This window comes from Phyllosticta citribraziliensis (assembly GCF_038025025.1).
Source record: "Phyllosticta citribraziliensis strain CPC 17464 chromosome Unknown J3D65scaffold_4, whole genome shotgun sequence".
Classification (NCBI taxonomy): Eukaryota; Fungi; Ascomycota; class Dothideomycetes; order Botryosphaeriales; family Phyllostictaceae; genus Phyllosticta; species Phyllosticta citribraziliensis.
The window spans coordinates 435290-454958 of NW_027117341.1; the positions used below are offsets into that span (position 1 = coordinate 435290).

At 56.5% G+C, this 19669-nt stretch overlaps 7 protein-coding genes across 7 annotated transcripts; 3 read left to right on the forward strand and 4 right to left on the reverse strand.

Annotated features, from left to right (window-relative positions):
• Positions 1-906: 906 nt before the first annotated feature.
• On the reverse strand, positions 907-2789 carry J3D65DRAFT_279030 (RNA-binding La domain protein). The gene is made up of 4 exons (XM_066795046.1): positions 2666-2789; positions 2177-2592; positions 1297-2126; positions 907-1246 (listed from the first exon to the last, which is right to left on the reverse strand). Exons 2-4 carry the CDS (start codon positions 2537-2539, stop codon positions 1108-1110), a joined length of 1332 nt encoding a protein of 443 aa, XP_066656673.1. The 5' UTR covers positions 2540-2592; positions 2666-2789; the 3' UTR covers positions 907-1107.
• A 141-nt stretch (positions 2790-2930) lies between these two features.
• Positions 2931-4802, forward strand: J3D65DRAFT_618535 (mitochondrial 37S ribosomal protein uS4m). The gene is made up of 3 exons (XM_066799654.1): positions 2931-2996; positions 3046-3474; positions 3527-4802. Exons 1-3 carry the CDS (start codon positions 2964-2966, stop codon positions 4325-4327), a joined length of 1263 nt encoding a protein of 420 aa, XP_066656674.1. The 5' UTR covers positions 2931-2963; the 3' UTR covers positions 4328-4802.
• A 1091-nt stretch (positions 4803-5893) lies between these two features.
• Positions 5894-9790, reverse strand: J3D65DRAFT_618538 (exocyst complex component Sec5). The gene is made up of 3 exons (XM_066799655.1): positions 9218-9790; positions 6454-9163; positions 5894-6392 (listed from the first exon to the last, which is right to left on the reverse strand). Exons 1-3 carry the CDS (start codon positions 9780-9782, stop codon positions 6344-6346), a joined length of 3324 nt encoding a protein of 1107 aa, XP_066656675.1. The 5' UTR covers positions 9783-9790; the 3' UTR covers positions 5894-6343.
• J3D65DRAFT_618544 (uncharacterized protein) lies at positions 9730-11567 on the forward strand. The gene is made up of 4 exons (XM_066799656.1): positions 9730-10061; positions 10127-10249; positions 10309-11028; positions 11134-11567. Exons 1-4 carry the CDS (start codon positions 9828-9830, stop codon positions 11203-11205), a joined length of 1149 nt encoding a protein of 382 aa, XP_066656676.1. The 5' UTR covers positions 9730-9827; the 3' UTR covers positions 11206-11567.
• Positions 11252-13782, reverse strand: J3D65DRAFT_618545 (kinetochore complex Sim4 subunit Fta1-domain-containing protein). The gene has a single exon (XM_066799657.1). The coding sequence runs from the start codon at positions 13589-13591 to the stop codon at positions 11723-11725; it is 1869 nt and encodes a 622-aa protein (XP_066656677.1). The 5' UTR covers positions 13592-13782; the 3' UTR covers positions 11252-11722.
• Positions 13783-14154: 372 nt separating this feature from the next.
• On the reverse strand, positions 14155-15556 carry J3D65DRAFT_550923 (uncharacterized protein; the record flags this gene model as incomplete). Its single annotated transcript, XM_066797015.1, has 2 exons — positions 14155-15408; positions 15455-15556. The coding sequence occupies 2 exons, from the start codon at positions 15554-15556 to the stop codon at positions 14155-14157; spliced, it is 1356 nt and encodes a 451-aa protein (XP_066656678.1).
• Positions 15557-16387: 831 nt separating this feature from the next.
• Positions 16388-18622, forward strand: J3D65DRAFT_666135 (uncharacterized protein; the record flags this gene model as incomplete). The annotated part of the gene is made up of 2 exons (XM_066802895.1): positions 16388-16771; positions 16817-18622. 2 exons carry the CDS (start codon positions 16388-16390, stop codon positions 18620-18622), a joined length of 2190 nt encoding a protein of 729 aa, XP_066656679.1.
• Positions 18623-19669: the final 1047 nt, after the last annotated feature.

Consider the following 19669-nt stretch of genomic DNA (forward strand, 5'->3'; position numbering starts at 1 on the left):
CGACTTTGAGTGGGACATCCGCGGAGACGGGACTTGATGTGCCAGACGATTTTGATACAGGAATGTTGGTGTAGACGAAACGCTGCGCCTCGATCCGTCCCACCCTGACTCGACGCTGTCCGACGGCGGTGGATTGGTTGGTGGGTAGGTGGTGTGCAGTTGGTGTCGCGACCCAGACCAGCATTGAGACAACGACGACGTATGCGAGCAAGCGGGCCACACAGGACAAGGGTGATAAGCAAGATTGGCAAGCGTCCGCCAGGCGACTCTTCGCTCGGTCAAGTCGTCTGGGCGGGCGTCATCCGTCTCGGCAAGCTTGGGACATGCTCACTGCCCCCCTGTGCCCTTGGGACTGGAGCCTCGCTGCCACACGGCACCTGCATGGCACTGCCGTTGGATAAAATCGGACCTTTGCCGGGGAATCTAGAAGCGTTACGCCAACATGGTGTCAAGGAAGGTTTCACAATCGAGATGCGTGCATCTGAGAAGTGGCAGGTAAGCCGACATGGCAGCAGGGTTGTGGAACAATATCGTCATGACGAGAACGCCGCAGGTTGTCCCATCTGTGGATTGACAGTATTTAAGACTCGCTGGTGCCTGTACCTGTCAACATGGTGCAAGTTGGTAACGCAAGGCTTGGCGTTGACGGACAGACAGATACCTAATCACGTCAACTCGTGCGCCAAGGTTGTCTGCAGACTGTGAGATTCCAACCTCGTGCATTTGACGGAATCTATGTTTTCGTGCTCGAATTCGTAGAAACGATGCCCCTGCCGCCAGCTTCGGTTGAAAACATGGTCTGAAAAGAGACTAAAACAAGTACGACCGACCCTATTTTTTGAGCACCCAACCACCAAAAGACCTCTTGGTTGTTCCCCGGGGACCAGCGTTACGGATTTGGGGAAAAGTCAGAGGAGTAAAAAACAAACGCCATCGCCATGAACCATGCATCGTCAGACCAAGGGGTCGTCAATGTGAAAGTGGCCGGAAACGGAGAATTTTGTTTGGAAGAAGGCAATCCAGTAGTCGCGTTGGCGTTGATGAGCCTCAAACGCCCTGCCAATTTAGGAATGATGGAATTTGAAAGCTGATTGCACCTCATGGGTATCAAGCAGTGGCAGCGGCCTCGTCGGCCTTGGCCTTCTTGGGAGAGTTGCCGCCGGGGGCAGCGCCATCGTCTTCGCGAGCACGCTTCTTGTTGTCCTCCTTGGGCGCTGAGTTCTCAACTTCGACGATGGGAATGCCGCTGGACAAGTCAGTATACATGACCATCAAGCAATCATAGGTGAGACTTACCGAGCATCGACTTTGGGGCTCTTCTTCTCCTCCTTCTTTTCGGAGTCGCCCTCACGTTCCCGGTTCCTGTCATTGGGACCGCGACCACCACGTCCACCACGGCCGCCGCGGCCTCCGCGACCACGACCTCCGCGACCAGGACCGTCACGACCACGACCGCGTCCGCGGCCACGGCCATCGCGCTGGAAGTTGGCCCTGTCCTTGTTCCAGTCATCGCTGCGGTCAATGCCGTTGTAGTGAGGAGGTCTCGTGGGCTGCGGCTTGATCTTGCCATCCGCAATGTCCTTGGCCTTCATCTCAACGTACTCCTTCTTGCTCATGATGAGGAGGTCATTGCCCTCGTACTTGGGCTTGGGGTCCAGCTTGAGGAAAGCCTGTTGGGTCGCTTCGTCTTCAAACTCGACAAAGACGCTGCCCTTGAACTTTTTCGAGGGGAACGTGCGGCGCAGACGGATAGACTTGAATGAGCCGTATTGCAAAAAGAACTTTTCAATGTTGAATTGGGTCATCTCGTTCTCATCGCCGAAGCCCTTGGCGTAGATGCTGCGGGGCAGGGTGTGGTCGTTGTAGATTCTGACGGCGTTGTCGTCAAACTTGTTGCCAAACTCTTCGGGCAGGGGAACCTTGCGACGGATCTCTTCGTTGTCGACAACTTCAAGGAAATCGCTCTCCTTGAGGGCATTGACGACGTCGGAGTAAGGCTGGAAGCGGCGCATGCGGCTGAAGTTGTGAATGACCTTGATGGGAATGGGCTTGTTCTCATAGCCGGCGGTCTTGTCCATGAGGTACTTGTCGAGGGGGAGGTTGGAGTCAGAGAAGTAAAACTCGACCTGGGAAAAATTAGTGTCGGCGCAGAACTAACATGAGCTTGATGAGTTACCTGCTTGCGGATTTCGACAGGGTCGTTGCTTTCTTCACCGACGTAGGCGGGCACTCTGTCGTTCCTGTACTTGCCGCCGCGTTGATTGCTACCGCGGAAGTTTTTGTTGTGCGGCCGTCTCTCAGGCTTGGATGCATCCTTGTCTTCAGACTTGGGCTTCTGTTCCTGAGCAGGCTGTTCCGCCGGCTTCACTTCTCCTCCATCCTTGGACTCAGCCTCGGTGGGCTTGGCCTCACCCTCCTCTTTCTTGATTTCGCCTTCGGCAGGTGTGTCATTGGCAACAGCAGCGGCGGGCTGATCAACAGTTTGGTCCTGGATCGCGGAGCCAGATTCGACATCGACCTTGACCTCGTTTTCAGACATGATGTGGTCGTGTTTTTGAGTGTGGAGACGGGTCGCGCAAAGGTGAGGTTGATCTGGTGGGGTCGAGTCAGTCGGGACAAAAATTCGAGGACGAGGCGGGGAGGTGATGGAGCAAAGAGAACGTACAGGTTGTGGAGGGGAGTTTGTCAAGCGCGGCGATCAAGGAGCAAAAGCCGGGCGGAGGTTGAAGAAGAGAGCGAGGGCGGAAGGGGAGGTTGAGTTTTGGTGGGCGTCGCGATTTCACTTCAGTCCAAAGCGCAAAGCAAGTCCGTCGCCGTCGCGGGCGGTGCCAAGATTTCACTTGCAGCTGCCCTCCGATTGGTCCGCCCGTGTGAAGCCTCAGGTCGCGGAGCTCGCTGCGGCCAACTGAAAGTTGAACACCACACCCGTCCACCTACACCCGCTCGCGCAACCACCACCCACCATGCGGAAACGTCTTCACGCCCTCAAGCGGCCCGTGAGTCTCCTCTCCGCGGACTTCTGGCTTGTCGCTCACAACTGCGCAGAAAATCAGGGCCGACTGGTCCAAAGAGAATCTCTACAACCTCGCCCGTATGGGCCCGACCAAAGTCAATGGCACCTTCTTCCAGCAAAAATGGGCAGCAAAGGCCAGGACTCGCGCGTACCACGGAGAGCAGGTCAACGAAGGCCAATGGGAGCGCATGTTCAGCAAGACAATTCCCGCCGTGGCACCAATGGACGTCTTCAAGCTCGCCAGATCCGACGGAAGCGAGGAGGCTGCTGGACGAGGAAGCGGCGAGGACCTACAAGACACAAGCATCATCAACAAGACCATGACGCCGTACATGCAAATGACCTGGCATCCACTCGAGCGGAGACTAGACAATGCCGTGTGGAGGGCGCTGTTCAGCAGTAGCGCCAGGCAAGCACGGCAGTTTGTTGTGCACGGATGGGTCAAGGTAAATGGAAAGACTGTAAGCGCTATCTTCCGGTTGTGTCATTGACTGCCCTGACCAATCCGAACAGATGAAGCACCCTGGCTACATGCTCAATGCCGGCGACATGTTCCAAGTCGACCCAGACCGCGTCCTTTACGCCACCGGCGCACGCAAAGACCAAAACAAATACAACAAGGGCATGTTTGAGATCACAGCGACAAGCAAACCGACCACGACTGAAGACAAGCCCGCCGACCCCGAACAAGCATCCTCTGAAGCCGAGGCAGAATCAGGCGAAGAAAAGCAACTGTCTCCGGAAGAGCAGCAAAAGGCCGAAGAAGAGAACCGCGACCAAATGACCAAGGAGGTCAAGGAGAAGCTCAAGTCGCTGCAATCACGCGTGGATCACCTCATGACAAACACCGAAGACCTCAGCCCTGCCCGCAAGCAAGACCTGCGCGGCTTCCGCCAGGTTCTGCGCAAAATGATGTCCCGCGCCAAGGGCCTCAACACCTTCACAACCGACGACCTGGAGGAGAAGCTCGGCTCCATCGCGCGGCGACTGACGAAGCCGGCCAAGCGGCCCTCGTCCGACGAGTTTGCGGAGCAGCGCCTCGCTGATTACGAGGAGAGCCTACTCCAGGAGGCCCTGACCAAACTACGCGAGAACCCCTTTGACCGCTCCAAGCCCTATCTGACGCCGTGGCGGCCGCGGCCGTACATGTCGGCCTTTGCCTTCATCCCGCCCTACCTCGAGGTCAACCAGAATGTGTGCGCAGCCGTGTTCTTGCGCCCGCCGGTTGCCAGACCCGGCATGGCGGAAGTGCCGACGCCGTTCCCGTACGACACGAACCAGTTGGCCTTCAACTGGTACCTGCGCAGACGGTAGACGAGTTGTATTCTGTTTGGTGGTTGTGGATCAGCAGATGACTGGCCTGCTGCACACATGCAGAAGTGGCATGGTCGAGGAGATGGTAGCGTCGAGGGAGACGAACCAGCGCACTATTTGACGCACCGCATGGCCGCTCAATATGGTTGTACCTGTCCGAAAGCACAAGATGTTGGCAGTCTGTCTGCCGTGACGTGGAAAACGGACGCGCAACCGAGTAGACGGATGGTTGGACGGACGAATGTGAGCGCCACAGCCACTGAACTCATCTTCTACAGGGCTGCAAAGCCCATCCGTCTTTGGATGCTTGACAGCTGCCCGGGTGGCTGTACCATCTGGTCACGCATGTATTGTACTAAACGCTCAACCCCTCCTCATCAATGGCGTCCAAAATATATCCCCTTTCAAATGTCCACGCTGCTCAAACTCCTTCATGTCTCGTAGGTATCCGCCCCGCCAGTGCCATTAGCCTACATGTAGTCTTCAAAGCTTCACCTTGTCCTGGGTAGCTACCAGCAGTAACTCAACACCTAGTCTCAACTTCAAAGTGCCTCGTCCCACGAAGACAACCAAAAGAGGTAACGAGAAGTGAGCACTCCGAAGCTCAATCGCACCATTGTCATAACCTTCGCCTTTTCTGTCACAAGGTGAATTGCAAAGCTACTTATCAACCTCGCCATTGATGCGTCGACGTCGGTACCAGCCAGCCCGCGGCCGGCCACTGCTTCAACATCTGCCCATCCCGCGACACCAACGCCTTGACTTCATCTCTACTCACCAAAGACTCGATCGACCAAAGCAAGCCTCCCACCACCACCAAACAGCGTGCCAGATCCGGCCATTCCTCGCTCTCAAACCCGTCTTACTTCATTCCCAGCACAACACAACAAAATATAGTCATGCTCTCCCGCTATTTTCAGCATGTACGACCATAGCAGGTAGAAAACTCGGAACCCCGTCCGCTCTTCCATAGATAAGCTACCTTGCGGCCGATTAGTAGTTGCGTGGGTGACCAGCAGCGAATCCCGGCTGTTGTACGTTTTGCCCTTTTTTGTTCTTTTGTCTCCCGAGATCAGGGGGCGCGGTGGGGTGTGTGCACCGGGATAGGACAGGGGGGCTGGGTTGATGGGAGGTGGGACGGTGCGGTGGGTGGGTTGGATGTCGAGCTATAGCGCACAAACGGCAAGCGGCTTTATAGTAGTAGATGGGGATTGTGGTTTTGGTTCGTGGCGTTCTTCTCGCTTTTTTTTTTTTTTCTTCCCCTTTTTTCCTCGTTATTTTGTTCTCCGCCAACAACTCGGGGTGGGATACCACGGCTCAAGACGGGTTGTGCAATGACGTCGCCAAACCTCCAGTGATATCGAGCCAGTCATTTGTTCGGCATGGCAAAAGTGAGTGATGCGCGAGGCGTTCGGGACACCGATGTACTGGATGGACGCATGTATATTTATCCGTCTTTATGTGCGAAACGGACGAGGGACATATTCAATTCACTTCAGCGACGAGGGAGACCCAAGGGCCACCAGGCCGACATTATCACAGGCCAAAAAAGAAGTAGACCGCACGTCAGAAAGAACGGCTCCATTCAATTCATCAAAAAGAGCCAAGCAGCTGCCATTACTGAATTACGCTAAATATCAAAAGAGGCAAGATAGATGTATGCTTAGAGCCCAATGAGAAACCACCAACACCATGCTTCGACGAGTGGGTGTCGTCTAAACCAGAGACGACCAGCCGATGAGGCCCCGGAAGTGAACGCAATAGATTTTGGTTCAGGACAGAGGCGCTAGGAATGAGAAAGGGAAATTTGCAGCCTGGGGAGGCTGACTTGCATGGCGCCTCGCTCGATGCCATATTGGAGTGAGTGTCGAAGGAGCCAAGTAGACACTTGCCGCAATGTGTCCGGAACATCAAGTATGCTGCAGTACGGGCGAAAAAGCAGAAGCCAAGAATGCGAAGCACGATTGTCGAAGACGAGACGACACAGGTCAGGAGAACCACACCCTAGGCAGGCAATTATGAGCGATCCGACTTGGTGTGACCCCGCACTCTCTTGAAACAAGCACTAGAAAAAGAATCAAGTCAGTCAAAAGTCCCTCAGAGACGGCGTCAAACAGGATACGTACAACTCGTTCTTGGTCGACTCGCGCAGCTTCTTCAACACAACGCGCAACTCACCGAGCTCCGACTGGAGCTTGACTCTTGCATCATTGTCGGTGCGTTCGTCTAGAGCAAGGTAGATGGCACTCTGTATCTCGCTGGCCTTTTCTGTGGTGAAATTGCCAAGGGTCTGCGCCATGAATTCGACGTCCAGCGTCGCTTGCATTAAGGCGGCCAGGCTGTACTTTGGCCTGGCTTTGAAGTTTTCAATTAGATGCTTGCTGATCTGCTCGAGCAGGTACTTGAGAATCTGGCTTGTGAGCGGCGCTGCCGTCGTCGAGACCTGGGTGTGAACGACCACGAGCTCGAGCAAGACGTCGTAAACGTAGGTCCGAGCGTCGGTGGGCAGTGGCGAGTTTGGTTCCCAGTCGGGAGAGGCGATACCTTTGCGAACGAGGGCGCCGAGTTTGGTGCTGATGGGGGTAGTATAGGATTGAAAGAGCCGTGCGTAAATTTGAGACAGGGCGTCGTCCACCTTGTTGGCTTCTTCAGTGAGCTTGACGCTAAAGTGAAATTCGTACTGCGAGACCAGCTGAGGGATGAGATCTGTGCGGAGAGCCTGCAGATTAGACAAAGTCAAGAGGATGCGGATATTCTTGTCTCCAGCATCTAAGTTGTTAGACGTCATGTCTCTTGTAGCCAGAGCCCGCAAAGGAAGCGTGAGATCATCAACGTCATCTTCCCATGCCGTGTTATCAAGACTTCTCGGCCTCTCCACATTCTCTACCATGCCTTGGAGGACTTTGTAGATGCTCGTCACAAACTGGTTTCGAACGACCGACAGCAGCTTGCCTGACGGGGGAATGACAACCTCGTTGGACCCAGACTTGGTCATGGCTTCGGAAAGGTAGAGAATCTTTTGCATGCTTGCAAGGAGCGAGCTCTCGAGAGCCATGAAGCGGAATGGCATGTAGGTGAGGTATTTGTTTTCTGACCAGCGGGTCCAGTCTTCCAGCGACTTGACATGATCCGCGTCATCGTTCCATGCAGCGGCGACAGCTTGGACGCAACGTTCTCGGACGCCTCCGACAAAGACCTTGAGCTCGTCTACCGAACGCGCACTATCGCGAGTAATTTGAAGCGCTGCAAGTTCGCTGGCTGCCGCACCCACCAACAGGAGGACTTTGCCAAGGTAGTGAATACCACTCAGAGAATTGGCGTATGGCGCCCAGAAAGCATACTTCTCCCAAAATTCTCCTTTGGTGGGCGATGGAGGTGGGTGGCTGAGGTCAAATTTGAACCTGCTCTCGAAGCTTGGGGTGAGGGGCATTCCAGCGGGCGTCCTGGGAGTCGCGGGAGTGCTTGGTACCGGAGAGTAGAGCATGGAAATATCTTGGATTGGTGCGTCATTGAAGAATGAGGCAACCCCGTCTCGCAAAAGGTTAACCAGCTCCTTGGCACCTTTTTGCAGGTCCATGACGCCTGACGAGGACAGGCGATGGTGCTTCTGGCTCTCACCATCGATGCCAATGGGAAGTTTTGATTGGGCTCTGCCATCGATGAAAGATGATGCAGTCTCCCAAAATTCGACGATTTCTCCAAGTACTCCGCCCTGAGGAGAGAGCAGGGCGCCGAGAGACTGGTATTCGTATTCCCAAAAGTCAATGACTTTGGCAGAATCAATCTTGACTCCGTGGCCGGGGCGATCTAGATTTTCAGCTGACCGCAAGTGGATGGCAATTTGTCGAGGCGTTGGCTTCTCTCCGTTACCCAGACGTCTGCGCAGAATCTCAAGCTCGACCTTGGAGCGTTCAAATGTCGCAGTGATTTTGCTCTTGAGGAAGTCGTAGCGACTCCACAGCCAGACCCAAATCGGGTTGTCTTCCACGCCCAGCTCGAGCAAGATCTTGATGAGTTCCATGTGTTGCACCGGCTTGTCTTCTCCAGACTGTTCCTGCTTGGTGAAATGGGTTCCGGCAAGGCGCTTCCAAATGTCACGCTTAAAAGTTGCGACTTGTTCCTCGACATCGCTCCACATGCGTGCCGTCAAGATGATTTGGTGAATCTCAGAATCGGTCAAGGCGACTCTGCTCTGCTGGGCGCTGTCTACGATCTTTTTTGCGTCGTGGGCATATCTGCGTGCCTTGCCATACTCTTCAGGAAGCAGCTCAAAGTCGTTTCTCTTGATGCAGTCCTGAATTGAGGATCCGACCTCAAAAAGACTGCGATGCCTTTCCACGGATGCCAGAATGGCCTTGAGGGTTTCTCCTCTTTCACGTCCTCCCAAAGCTGGACCCCAGATTTCCTCGGCCTTGACTGCTACCTCCAAAAGTGGCGCTTTGATTCCTAGCACGCCGTATTCGCTTTCCTTTGTCAAGGCGGTCCTTCGCTTGTCACCTCCGCTGGCCGTAGTCTGCGCGGCTGGTTGAACGCTGGCGCGGCGAAACTGTCCAGTCTTGCTGAATTGGCGAGAGTGGCCTCGCGCTTGAGCCTTTTGCTGTTCTTGCCGGCCCTGGTCCCGCATCTCGTTGTAGACATTATCAATGGTGGCTTTGGCGCGGACGAAGCGTTCAAAGTTGGATTCGACGAGGACTTTTAGGGAAGCCGACTTCTTCTCAATGGAGCGCGACAGGAAATCGAGGCCTTGCAAAAGGGATTCGGTGGACGCATTGCTGTGTACTTGGGAGAGGAAGAGACCCGGGTTGAAAGTGGTTGAGGACAGCAGGAAGCGGTTTCCTTTTGGTCGTTAGCAGGAAACTGGGGGTGGAAGTTTAGCTAGATGTTACGGACTCAGCTTGAGGTCATCGTCCACGGGCAATCCTCTTTGACGCAGCACTTGTACCACGCTGGGGGCGTTGCCAAGCGGATCAGGCTCGTCCTTTTGAACGAGAGCGTCTATGCCCTCCTTGGTCTTTTCGGAACCCGGGACGCTGCTGCGCAAGCTCGATCGTTGGAGCACAGAGTAGCGGGACTGTCTGCGAACCGGCACAGACGTCTTTGTGCCCTCATTCTCCGAGTCGTCCTCGTCGTTGTCGTCCTTCTCGGCAGGCCATTCGGAGGGGTAGAGGGTCTTGATGTTGTAGTGCTCGAGCAGAGAGCGCTCCGATTCGGGCATGGCGTCTTGATGCGGCAGACGTGGGGATATTCCAGGCGGGATGCGGTGAGGACCGGGTGGGAGGAGAGGTGGTCGAAGTGAAGGGGCCCCTCGGGTGTAGTTCTGGGGTGGCCGAGACAATGCCGCGCTGCGAACGGCCCGCGCGGCGGGCACCGGGAAAGCAAAGCTTCTGATCTTGCTTCTTGCCCAACTCCCACTCCTCCACCACCTCTCGTCCGCCCCACGCCCTACCGTAATCATACCTTACCGCACCGGTCCTCGCCGCACCTCGTCGTCTCTCCCACCATGCTGGCTAGCCGCTCCTTCGTCTCGCCTGCCAGGCAATTCCTGCGCCAGGCCCAACACGCCCCCAGGTGGACTCCCGCCTTGAGGACCTACGCGACGGCCGCCGGGGACAAGGTCGCAAAGTTCAAGGGCCAGAAGGGCAATGACGGCAAGTACACCGTCACCCTGATCGAGGGCGATGGCATCGGTCCCGAGATTGCGCAGTCGGTCAAGGACATTTACTCGGCCGCCAACGTACGTGCGCCAGGGCAGCATTCCTTCCACTCGTCCGGGGACGCAAGAATTGACAGCTGCCATAGGTGCCCATCAAGTGGGAGTCGGTCGACGTCACCCCCAGGCTGGTCGACGGCAAGACTTCCATTCCCCAAGAGTCGATTGACAGCGTCACGAGGAACTACGTCGCCCTCAAGGGCCCGCTCGCCGTATGCATTACCATGCTGTCCCACCCCCGCGAACAAAGCCCCATCTGACATGTCTGCAGACTCCCGTCGGCAAGGGTCACGTCTCGCTCAACCTCACTCTGCGCCGCACCTTTAACCTCTTTGCCAACGTCCGTCCCTGCAAGTCCATTGCTGGCTACAAGACGCCCTACGACAACGTCAACACGGTCCTGATTCGTGAGAACACCGAGGGTGAATACTCGGGCATTGAGCACGTCGTCGTCGACGGCGTCGTCCAGAGCATCAAGCTCATCACTCGCGAGGCCTGCGAGCGCGTCCTCCGCTACGCCTTCCAATACGCCCAAGATGTCGGCCGCAACAAGGTCCGCGCCGTCCACAAGGCCACCATCATGAAGATGTCCGACGGTCTCTTCCTCTCCACCGCCCACAGGGTCGCCAAGGAGTACCCTCACATTGAATTCGACGCCGAGCTGCTCGACAACACCTGCTTGAAGATGGTCACGGACCCTACCCCCTACAACGACAAGGTCCTCGTCATGCCCAACCTGTACGGAGACATTCTGTCCGACATGAGCGCCGGTCTCATTGGCGGTCTCGGTCTCACTCCCTCGGGCAACATTGGTGACGAGTGCTCCATTTTCGAGGCTGTCCACGGCTCCGCCCCCGACATTGCCGGCAAGGGCCTCGCCAACCCCACTGCCCTGCTCCTCTCCTCCATCATGATGCTTACCCACATGGGTCTGCACGAGCACGCCAACAAGATCCAGAACGCCATCTTCAAGGTCCTCGGCGAGGGCAAGGTACGTACCGATCCATCAACACCAGCCCCCACGTGTCCTCCCTGTCGATCCCTGCCCCAATTCTCTCCCCCTTGCGGCGTAGGCTAACTCTCCCTTCAACCGCAGACGATAACCGGCGACCTGGGCGGCAAGGCCAAGACGGCCGAGTACGCCGACGCCGTCATCAAGGCCCTCTAAGTGTTGTTTTTGTGACGTGGAGAAAGAACAAAAAAGCGTCGTCGTTGTCGTCTCGTCTGTCGTTGTTCTTGTTGGATCCGTTGTCATTGTTTTGGCAAGCAAGCGAAGCGCTGAGGGATTCTTACAGGCAATATAGACAAATTGTTGGATCGTTTTTCCTTTTTTTGTTGAAGCAATTGTCGCATGAGTGGTGAGTTGAATTGGCGGGTGGGTGGTGCCCGATTGTTTATAGAGGATTGGTGGGTGGGTGGATGGGCGATGGATGCACCCCCTTGATGGCAGTGGTAGTCGTCATGTATCATATCATATACTAGACGGGCGGCAGGCATATCAAAGACATATACAACCGCACACATATGATCCTTTACACGACGGCCGATGACGCCTTCTACGCGGACACGATTCAATGCCTTGCTTGCTTTCATTCATTCTTTCCGTGCTTGCTCGGCTCCCTCGTCTCGTGATGCCTCAGCCAGGTATCATCGTACAAGGTACAGGTACGTATACGTAAAGAAGTCTACATACCTACCTCCCCCCCCGCCACGGTGGCCGCTCTCGCCGGATCGTGCAACTCGTACGGCGGCGGCGGTTCGGCCGGGACGCTGTACTGTCTGCCCTGCGCGTGCGCGTTGGCGTTGCTGCTGCCCGGGGACGTCGCGGTGCCGCCGTCATCGCCAACGCCAACCCCAACGCCTCGTGCGGTTTTGCTTGGTTGCGATTGCGTTTGCGTCGCCGTGCCTTTGAAGGAGACGGATTTACTGTGGCTGCCGGAGAGCTCGTCCTCAGCGTCGTCGTCGTCGTCGTCTTGCTCTTCTTCTTGGTTTTGGTCGTCTTCTCTGTCCACACGCTCCCGCGCATCTCTTCTGGCGCGCTTGGAGGCGGAGGAGGGCAGCGACGGAGATGTCTCGGCGCTGCTGCGGTCGAGATCATCGTCGTCGTTGTCATCGGCGCCGTCATCAGCGTCGGCTGCGTCGCCGTCGGCAGTTCCGTCGGTAACGGGCCCACGCCGCCGCTTCTTCTTCGTCCCGGGCGCTGCTCCGTTCGTCCGACGACCGCCGACGCCGCCGGCCGTACTGTTTGTATTATTGTTGTTGTTTTCGCGTTTGCGTTGATTTGGTTGATTTGGCAGTTGTTGCTGCTGCCGCCGTTTCGACGCCTTCAGCGGCTGCACAAGTCCTGCAGTCGCGTCTGCCATAACGGCGGCGCCATCATTCGCTGCATCAGCACTGTTCCCAGCTTTCCCCGCTGTCTTGGTCCTTGCTTTCGCCGGCCGCGGTAGTGGCAGCACAACTCGCGGCGCAGCGTTGCCCGCACCAATGCCGTCGGCCAGCGGCGCCGTCGACGCGTAGGCGACTAATGACTGGAAGAGCGCCCTCAGGGCGGCGCGCACGCTGGCGGGAGCAGACGCGGGATTGACGAGTTTGACTTTGGCGTCAGAGGAGAGGGCGACGAGGGGCGGGATGACGAGCTTGGAGACGTGGATGGAAGCGTGGGTGAGGGGGAGCGCGAGGTGCGCAGAGAGGTAGGCGGAGAGCGCAGCGGAGAAGGGGCCAGTGAGCGCGGGAGGATGGTTGTGGTAGGAATGCTGCGTTTGTGGTGGGTGTAGGATTGACGGGTCGGCAGTGACGAGCTGCGTGCCGCGTGATAGATATTCGGACACGTCGTCTTGCGCTATTCGAATATCGATGCCGCGGAGAAGGGCGGGCGTGCCGGCGTGGAATATGCTAGGGAAGGATAATTGGAGTTGGAGCGGCCCTTTCAGAACGTCGGCGACTGTGTCGATGGAGGCGTCTGCGTCGATTTGTTGGAGTAGCGTCTCAAGGGTAGAGGAGAGGAAAGAAGAGTGTAGTTTGAGCGGCGCAACGCGGGCGTCGAAGGTGGTGCTGAGGTGGTCGACGAAGGTGTCGCGCACCCCCGATGGCATTCGGACAAGAAGGAGTGGGAGAGACGTGAAATCGGCCAAGCTGGATGGACTCGGCTTCTCTGGATCTCGCAATATCAGGGCCGAGTATGTGGCTTTTTGGTAGCGCAGCTGGACGTGTATGCCTCTGGCTTCGTGCGCCTTCACGATTGGCGCCTGAGTAAACTCTCCTGGCTCTTCCTCGTCCTCATTCTCCCGATGTATCCTCTCCCAAGACTTCTCATCTCCTATGAGATCCCATGTGCAGTCCTCCAACGACCCTCGGTTGTCCCCCACGTCCAAAAAGCCAACGTCAACACCTCGTAGCGTGTCGCCGCGGAGTATGTCCTTCAATCGCCGGGCGTGTGCGCGAAGTGAGCGGCTTTGTAGAAGCGGATTGGATCCATGATACAGAGGCGATATGCGATATGCGGAAAATGTCGAGTTGTACAGTGGGTAATCGGGGACAGGGTCGTCGTCAGCCATGGCGAAGTGGATTTGCGCACGCTACGCGAAGCGCGTCAAGATGGAAAGCGACGCGCAAAGGACTACCTGGACGTGTCAGAAGCAGTGTCTGGACGCGCCATGTCCTGGGATCCGAGGAGACCTTGATCGGAGCGAGGGCGGGGAAGAGGTGTTGAAGATTGCGGTGCGGTTGTTTACCACGGGCGGGCAGCATGACGGGAGTCCGGCGCGTCCAGGCCCGCTTCGGCAAAGCTTCGTCGGTCTTGTTCCGGAAATCCCTGTCGCACATCACCCGCTCGTCTCCACACAGTTCCCTCCCTGTCTTGATGTCCACTCCATCATGGAGCTTTCCCACCTGGTGGGACTTTTGAGATATTGGATGACCAAGTCCTTCCCTTCCAGACATCCGGACTTGTCATCGAAAACTGTCATCCCATGGCAGTAGAGAGGAAGAGGCATACAAATCTCGACTTTGTATTGTTGCACAGGAAACGGCCTTCAGGAACAATGCCGCCACCTCCTACTATAATCAACAGATCAACAGAGCATGGGTATCTGGACTGGCCTGGACTGGAAAATAAAATCTATGCATCCAACACCTTCAACATGTCCTCCTTATTCACAAACTTTGCCCTCTCCTTTCCCAACTCCTTCCCCTTGGCCCTCTCCGTCCCATCAATCTTCTTCCAGTCTTCCCAGCTTACAGTCCTCAGCCCCCTTCTTTTTGCCTCATCCCTCAAAGCATCCCAACCTCCGGCGTCTCCGTCGATGAACTTGGCCTGTTGTGCCCAGTCCTGCACAATCGTATCCGCCGTGGCAAATGCGTCGTCCATGGTCGTTGCAATCACTCCCGTCGGTCCGTTCTTGACCCATCCCGCACAGTAAAGCCCTGGCAAATGCATCGCAGTCAATTCTCCAGGCCCAGAATCCGGATCCACGACTCTTCCTCGGCCATCGTTGGGAATGACACCGCGCCGGTCATTGAACGGGACGCCGATGTCGCTCATTTCGGGAAGCTTTGCAGACTTGTAGCCCACAGAGCGAAATGCGACACTTGCGGGAAGGACTTCGGATTCCGGGGTGGCAACGACAGAAGCGTCTTTGGCAAAGACGGACGTCGGAGGATCAAAGGCATTCTTGGTAAAGGTGACGCTCGAAAGGGAAGTTGGGTCGGTGGATGATGCGTTGAACGAGGTAGGGCTAAGAAGAAACTTGAAGGTCCAATTCTTGGCTGCCACTTCGGCAGGAGTTTTGGCCGGGCTCTTGAACATTTTCAAGAGACGCTGCTGAGGGCGCGACAAGGCTTTGGCATCAGCTTCGCCGGGGAAAAAAGATTCATCGAGAGGCGCAAAATGAGCGCCAGGGAGATTGAAAAGCTCGCGGGCTTCTTTGTTGGAGAATGCGGCTTGCCAGGGTCCTCTTCGCCCTACAATCTTGACCGACTTGACTCTGCTTTTGGCGAGGGCGCTAGCTGCGTGCTCCGCAATGTCGGTCTTTCTGAGTTCTCCCAGGTCGCACAACAGTATGCGAGCTACGTCCAAGGAGACGTTTCCTTGACCGATAATAACGGCCTCCTCCCCAGCATCGAGCTTGGGGTTCAGGTCTGCAAATTCCGGCAGACCATTATACCATCCAACAAATGCTCTCGCCGAGTATACGCCTTCTAGATCTTCACCGGGAACACCGAGCTTCTTGTCGTAAGATGCGCCATAGGAAAAAAGGACGGCGTCGTAGTGGGGAACTAGTTGCTTCAACGGAATATCGTGTCCTATATTTACGTTCCCCACAAAATTGAAGCGTGGGGATGCGGCGACTTCTTCAAACTTTTCCTGGCATTTCTGCGACATGTCAGACGTGAGTCACCGCTAGAGCTAAGAAACCAACCTTGACTTCTGGATGGTCTGGAGCCACTCCAAAGCGCACCAGACCAAAGGGGACCGGCAGTTGCTCGTACATGTCCACCACGGCATCTGGAATCCTGTTCATGACTCTGTAGGCAGAGTAGAATCCCGCGGGACCCGAGCCGATGACGGCCAGGCGGAAGGGCTTGTCGCCGCGCGCATAGGGTACCGTGGCATAGGATCGTGCGGAGAGCAAGGACCGTTTGGGCGCAATGCGAGCCCGCAGCTCCAAGGTGCAGGAACGGCAGACAAAGGGAGCGCGGCGCGCAAGTGACATGTTTTGGTGTTCTGTCACAGAAGAGGGACTGGACTGGAGCTGGCAGTTCCTTGAGCCCCGCGCTAGCGTCCCCGTGCGCGTCATCGGCCCGGTCGTCGATCTTCGGCCCGCACCCCACAAGCCATCAACACCAGGACCACCGCACACATCAACTCCAACGACTGGCTGGGAGAGGCTGGTCGCACATCGTCCGTCCTGATCGAGTCGTGGGCGGACGGGAGGCTGGATTCATGTCTCAAACGCATGCGGGCGGGCCCTGGATGGGGCGGTTGTTGTCAGCGCGACAGGAGCCCGTCACCCGTCACCTATCATCAAAAGCCGCCGCAACATGTCGAGGCATCTCCGGCCGAGTGGTACCACGAGGGCCAAGCTCGTCTGTCTGCGACTCTGCCGCATCTCACGCGCTCAATGGCTGGCCAGGATGCGGCATTCGCCAGTCGCACACGACCAGGTTATCGTTGCTCGGGCGACGCTGCCGTGTAAACGCTGGGGGCTGCCTTTATGATGGCATCCGCTCTCAACCTTCCATGTGCCAGCCTTTGCTCTCCTTGCCCTTGGTATCATCCTCCTCATGCAGCCTTGTTGGTCCTGCTGAGCCATTGCGACTTCATTCTTCGTCTTTTTCCCTAGGCTGTCGTCATGGGCGGTCCTGACCAGCCTTATATTTACGAGCCGCAGCGGAACTCGGTCACGTCCGACTCTTTGTACGGCTTCAATCCAAAAGCCGTCACCCAGGCGAGTAGAGCCGCTGCAAGAGCAGCTGCTTCCAAAACCCCAGCCAGCTCTGTTCGCGAAGGCCCCTTGATCGACTTTAACCGCCACCCCGACAGCTATCTCATCGGACAATATGACCACTCAGACGTGGAGCCCATGAACCCAAAAACCAAGGAAAGGGTCAATTGGGCCAAATGGATCCAATTCGCTTTCCGAGCTCTCCAATTGATCGCTGCAATCGGGTTATTGATCTGCGTCATTTGCATCAAGGGAACCCAAGGCTTGGAGGGCTGGATAATCAGAGTCTCGGTCAGTTTGCTCAAGAACTGCAAGATACATGACTGATTTGACCAGGTCGCGGTGGATGTTGTCTGCATCCTCTATGCTGTGTACCATCTGATGCGCCGAGTCGCTGGACGCGCGCCGGCGAGCGCTGCGAGCTACCACTTCTTTGCCCTGTTTGCTGACGTCGCCTTGATTCCTTTTTACGTCTTTACTGCCATGATGGCAAAGAGCAATCTTTCGGAGGCAGTTGGTGCCGAAGGGCGCTGGCGCACCTTTTTCAAGTCTGAATCGGCCACCAATAGCATCTTCAGCGCTACTTGGCTTACAGGAGTTACCATCGGAGGTCTGCACCTGATTTCGGTTTTTCTGGATCTTTACCTCTTAATCATCTTCCGCAAGATTTCAAACCTGCCGCCAGACATGAATCCATTGGACGACGAAATGACGTCCGAGGAACTGCGCCGAAAGCAGATGCGGTCGTCCTCAATGTCCGAGTTTATAGCCCCAGACAAGCGGTTCAGCGATCTGACTGGAAGTACTGTCAACCTGCCGAGTCCATCTCGTGCCTCCCTTCTCGAGGAACCTCCTTTACCAGACCTCCGCTCCATGCCTTTTGCACAGACACGCAAGGACGGCCAATTCTCTTACTCTCCCCACACTCCGCGCTCGGCACGCGAATCTCGGACCAGTCTACACATTTATACGCAGCCTTACTCTGCTCACTCGTCCCGTGCAGACCTCCACAGCCGGGACGGCAGTCAGAGTCCAGCCAAATCGACCGTTCCCAGCGTGTTTTCAAGGTGTGATAGTCCCACCAAGACTGTCGCATCGAGTGTGTATTCGACGTCCACTGGTGGTGGTAAGAATCACTCTGCGCCTTGCTCGCCACCTCGGTCCTCCCACCAAACCAAGCGCAAAAGCCTGCAAAATGACAATTGGTTCGTGCTCGCGGACCCAGAGGAGCCCCATGAAAGCCAGCCACTGAACCGCCGCTACTCTTTCGAGGCCGAAGACGACAAGGCCATTCCTCTGCAGCCATATAGAGACAATGCGCACGCGGGGCTCAGGTTCTCCTTCAACCTTGACAGCAGCCCCCTGACGGGACCGAACTCGTCTCCGACCAGCGCCCAAAACAATTCTTCGCCGGCACACCTGCGCCCCTCACCTCTCCGCATGAATCCACCCTCGCCAGGCATCAAATCAGCGAGCCCACCTCCGCCAATGCCCTTTAGCCGCACCAGCACGATCAGCAGCGACCGCAGCTCCAACATTGGCCGCGCGCTCACCACGGCGTCAACCGTGACGCGCACGACGGCCGACTGGTCGACAACGGACTGGACCAAGCAGCCGGCCGGCGGCAGCAGCAACCTAAAGGCCGGCAAAAAGGGCCGCTACTACGGCGACCTGCGCAGCGCGACGGCCGCCGTCACGGGCAAAGACTCGCCGCACTACTACTCGGCCGCCAACACCAACAGCCGCAACAGCCCGGCGTCGTCGGCTCCTCACAGCGCCGGCCCCAGCCCTGGCGCCACGCCCTCACCCAGCAGCGCAAAGAAGGCCAAAGCCGCCGCGCGCTACAAGGCCGCCACGACGCTCTCTCCCGCCACGGCCAACGCCAACGCCTCTCCCTCCAAGGCCAAGGCGCAGAAGCAGCTCGGCATCAGCCCGGAGCGGTCCGGGTACGCGCGCGTCGAGGCCGGCCCCCGCGTCGTCAGTCGCTCCGGCGTCGATCTGCAGATTCCGTTTGGTGACGAAAACGGCGATTTGGGTTTGGGCCGCAATCGCCACGTTAGCGGGAAGATGGCCGAGGAGGGACGGGTGGGCGCGGGTGCGTGGGAGGGGTTGGTGCAGCGGAAGGTCAGTGGGTTGGCGTAGTAAGCGTGGACTGAGGCTTGCTTGCCTGGTGTGCGGAATTTTGGCTTCTTGTTGAATGTGCTTTGCGGTCTTGTTGGATTGCGGAATGCCTTTGGTGTGTGTGTGTACGCGCGCGAGCTCAAAAGCTTTGACGTGGTGGACGGGCGGTGGGCGGTCGTGGTGGGGCGATGGTGTTGACGATGTTGACGATTCCTTTGGACACGGGTTACGGGATTCGACGAGACATGGAAACGACGTACGGATTTTGTCCTGGCGTTCTTGCTTTTTCTTTCGTTTTTGTTTTCGCTATTGGAACTGCTGGCTCTTCAGCAAGGATGAAGGGTGATGGCGTGGCAGTAAAGTATATTATAGTATAGTAGTATAGCTCAGTTCAGCTGAGCTTTGTTGAGTAGGTAGCGGAGAAAGAGGATGAGGATGAAAGGGGGGAGAGGGTGAGGGGGGACTAGGAAAGGCTGAATGAATAACGGACTATTCTTAATCTTGGATTCGGTTTTCCGGATGAAGTGAAGCAGGATCCGAAAGTGTGAAGCTTCCACACTTGGGGATTGAAGTGCTCTCCATCATTCGCAAGGTGGGAATTAAGAACGTCGTTGCTGCACAACAGTGAAGTGTAAATTGCATCCTCAACGCAGAGTCGCCGAGTTTTGAGACATATGGGCGGCTTCCCGTGAGGAAAGGAAAGACAAGACAGTGTCTCAGGGCCTCCGAGTCCCAATCGCAACAGCAAAGTCAGTTTGACCAGGACTTCGTCTCCTCAGGAACTTGCGTCAACTGACTGTCTGGCAGACTGTAGTGGGTTTTGCGGGGTGGAGTGTGGTGGTTTTATACCTCAGAAGCTCTTCGCCGGACAACTCATCGGCACATGGAAATCTACGCGGCGATGCTCGTGCTGTCAAATGACCGCCTTGCGCGCATGTCAATCAGCAGCAGAGATAGCAGCAACAGGTAGGCTGGCTCATGAAAGCATCAGCCCCGCTTCAGGTGTGCTTGTGATGAGCAGTAGACGTATAAAAGCCTTGCGGACAAGAGAGACAGTGGTGTTTGACT

Coding starts and splice junctions, on each gene's coding strand:
- J3D65DRAFT_618545 (XM_066799657.1), bottom strand. CDS start 13,591: ATGGCTGACGACGACCCTGTCCCCGATTACCCACTGTACAACTCGACA.
- J3D65DRAFT_618544 (XM_066799656.1), top strand. CDS start 9,828: ATGCTGGCTAGCCGCTCCTTCGTCTCGCCTGCCAGGCAATTCCTGCGC. Junction 10,062..10,126: donor ACATTTACTCGGCCGCCAAC/GTACGTGCGCCA, acceptor CAGCTGCCATAG/GTGCCCATCAAGTGGGAGTC. Junction 11,029..11,133: donor AGGTCCTCGGCGAGGGCAAG/GTACGTACCGAT, acceptor CTTCAACCGCAG/ACGATAACCGGCGACCTGGG.
- J3D65DRAFT_618535 (XM_066799654.1), top strand. CDS start 2,964: ATGCGGAAACGTCTTCACGCCCTCAAGCGGCCC. Junction 2,997..3,045: donor TTCACGCCCTCAAGCGGCCC/GTGAGTCTCCTC, acceptor ACAACTGCGCAG/AAAATCAGGGCCGACTGGTC. Junction 3,475..3,526: donor TCAAGGTAAATGGAAAGACT/GTAAGCGCTATC, acceptor CAATCCGAACAG/ATGAAGCACCCTGGCTACAT.
- J3D65DRAFT_618538 (XM_066799655.1), bottom strand. CDS start 9,782: ATGATTACGGTAGGGCGTGGGGCGGACGAGAGGTGGTGGAGGAGTGGG. Junction 9,164..9,217: donor GGACGATGACCTCAAGCTGA/GTCCGTAACATC, acceptor AACGACCAAAAG/GAAACCGCTTCCTGCTGTCC. Junction 6,393..6,453: donor GAGTCGACCAAGAACGAGTT/GTACGTATCCTG, acceptor TTCTTTTTCTAG/TGCTTGTTTCAAGAGAGTGC.
- J3D65DRAFT_279030 (XM_066795046.1), bottom strand. CDS start 2,539: ATGTCTGAAAACGAGGTCAAGGTCGATGTCGAATCTGGCTCCGCGATC. Junction 2,127..2,176: donor CTGTCGAAATCCGCAAGCAG/GTAACTCATCAA, acceptor AATTTTTCCCAG/GTCGAGTTTTACTTCTCTGA. Junction 1,247..1,296: donor AGCCCCAAAGTCGATGCTCG/GTAAGTCTCACC, acceptor TGACTTGTCCAG/CGGCATTCCCATCGTCGAAG.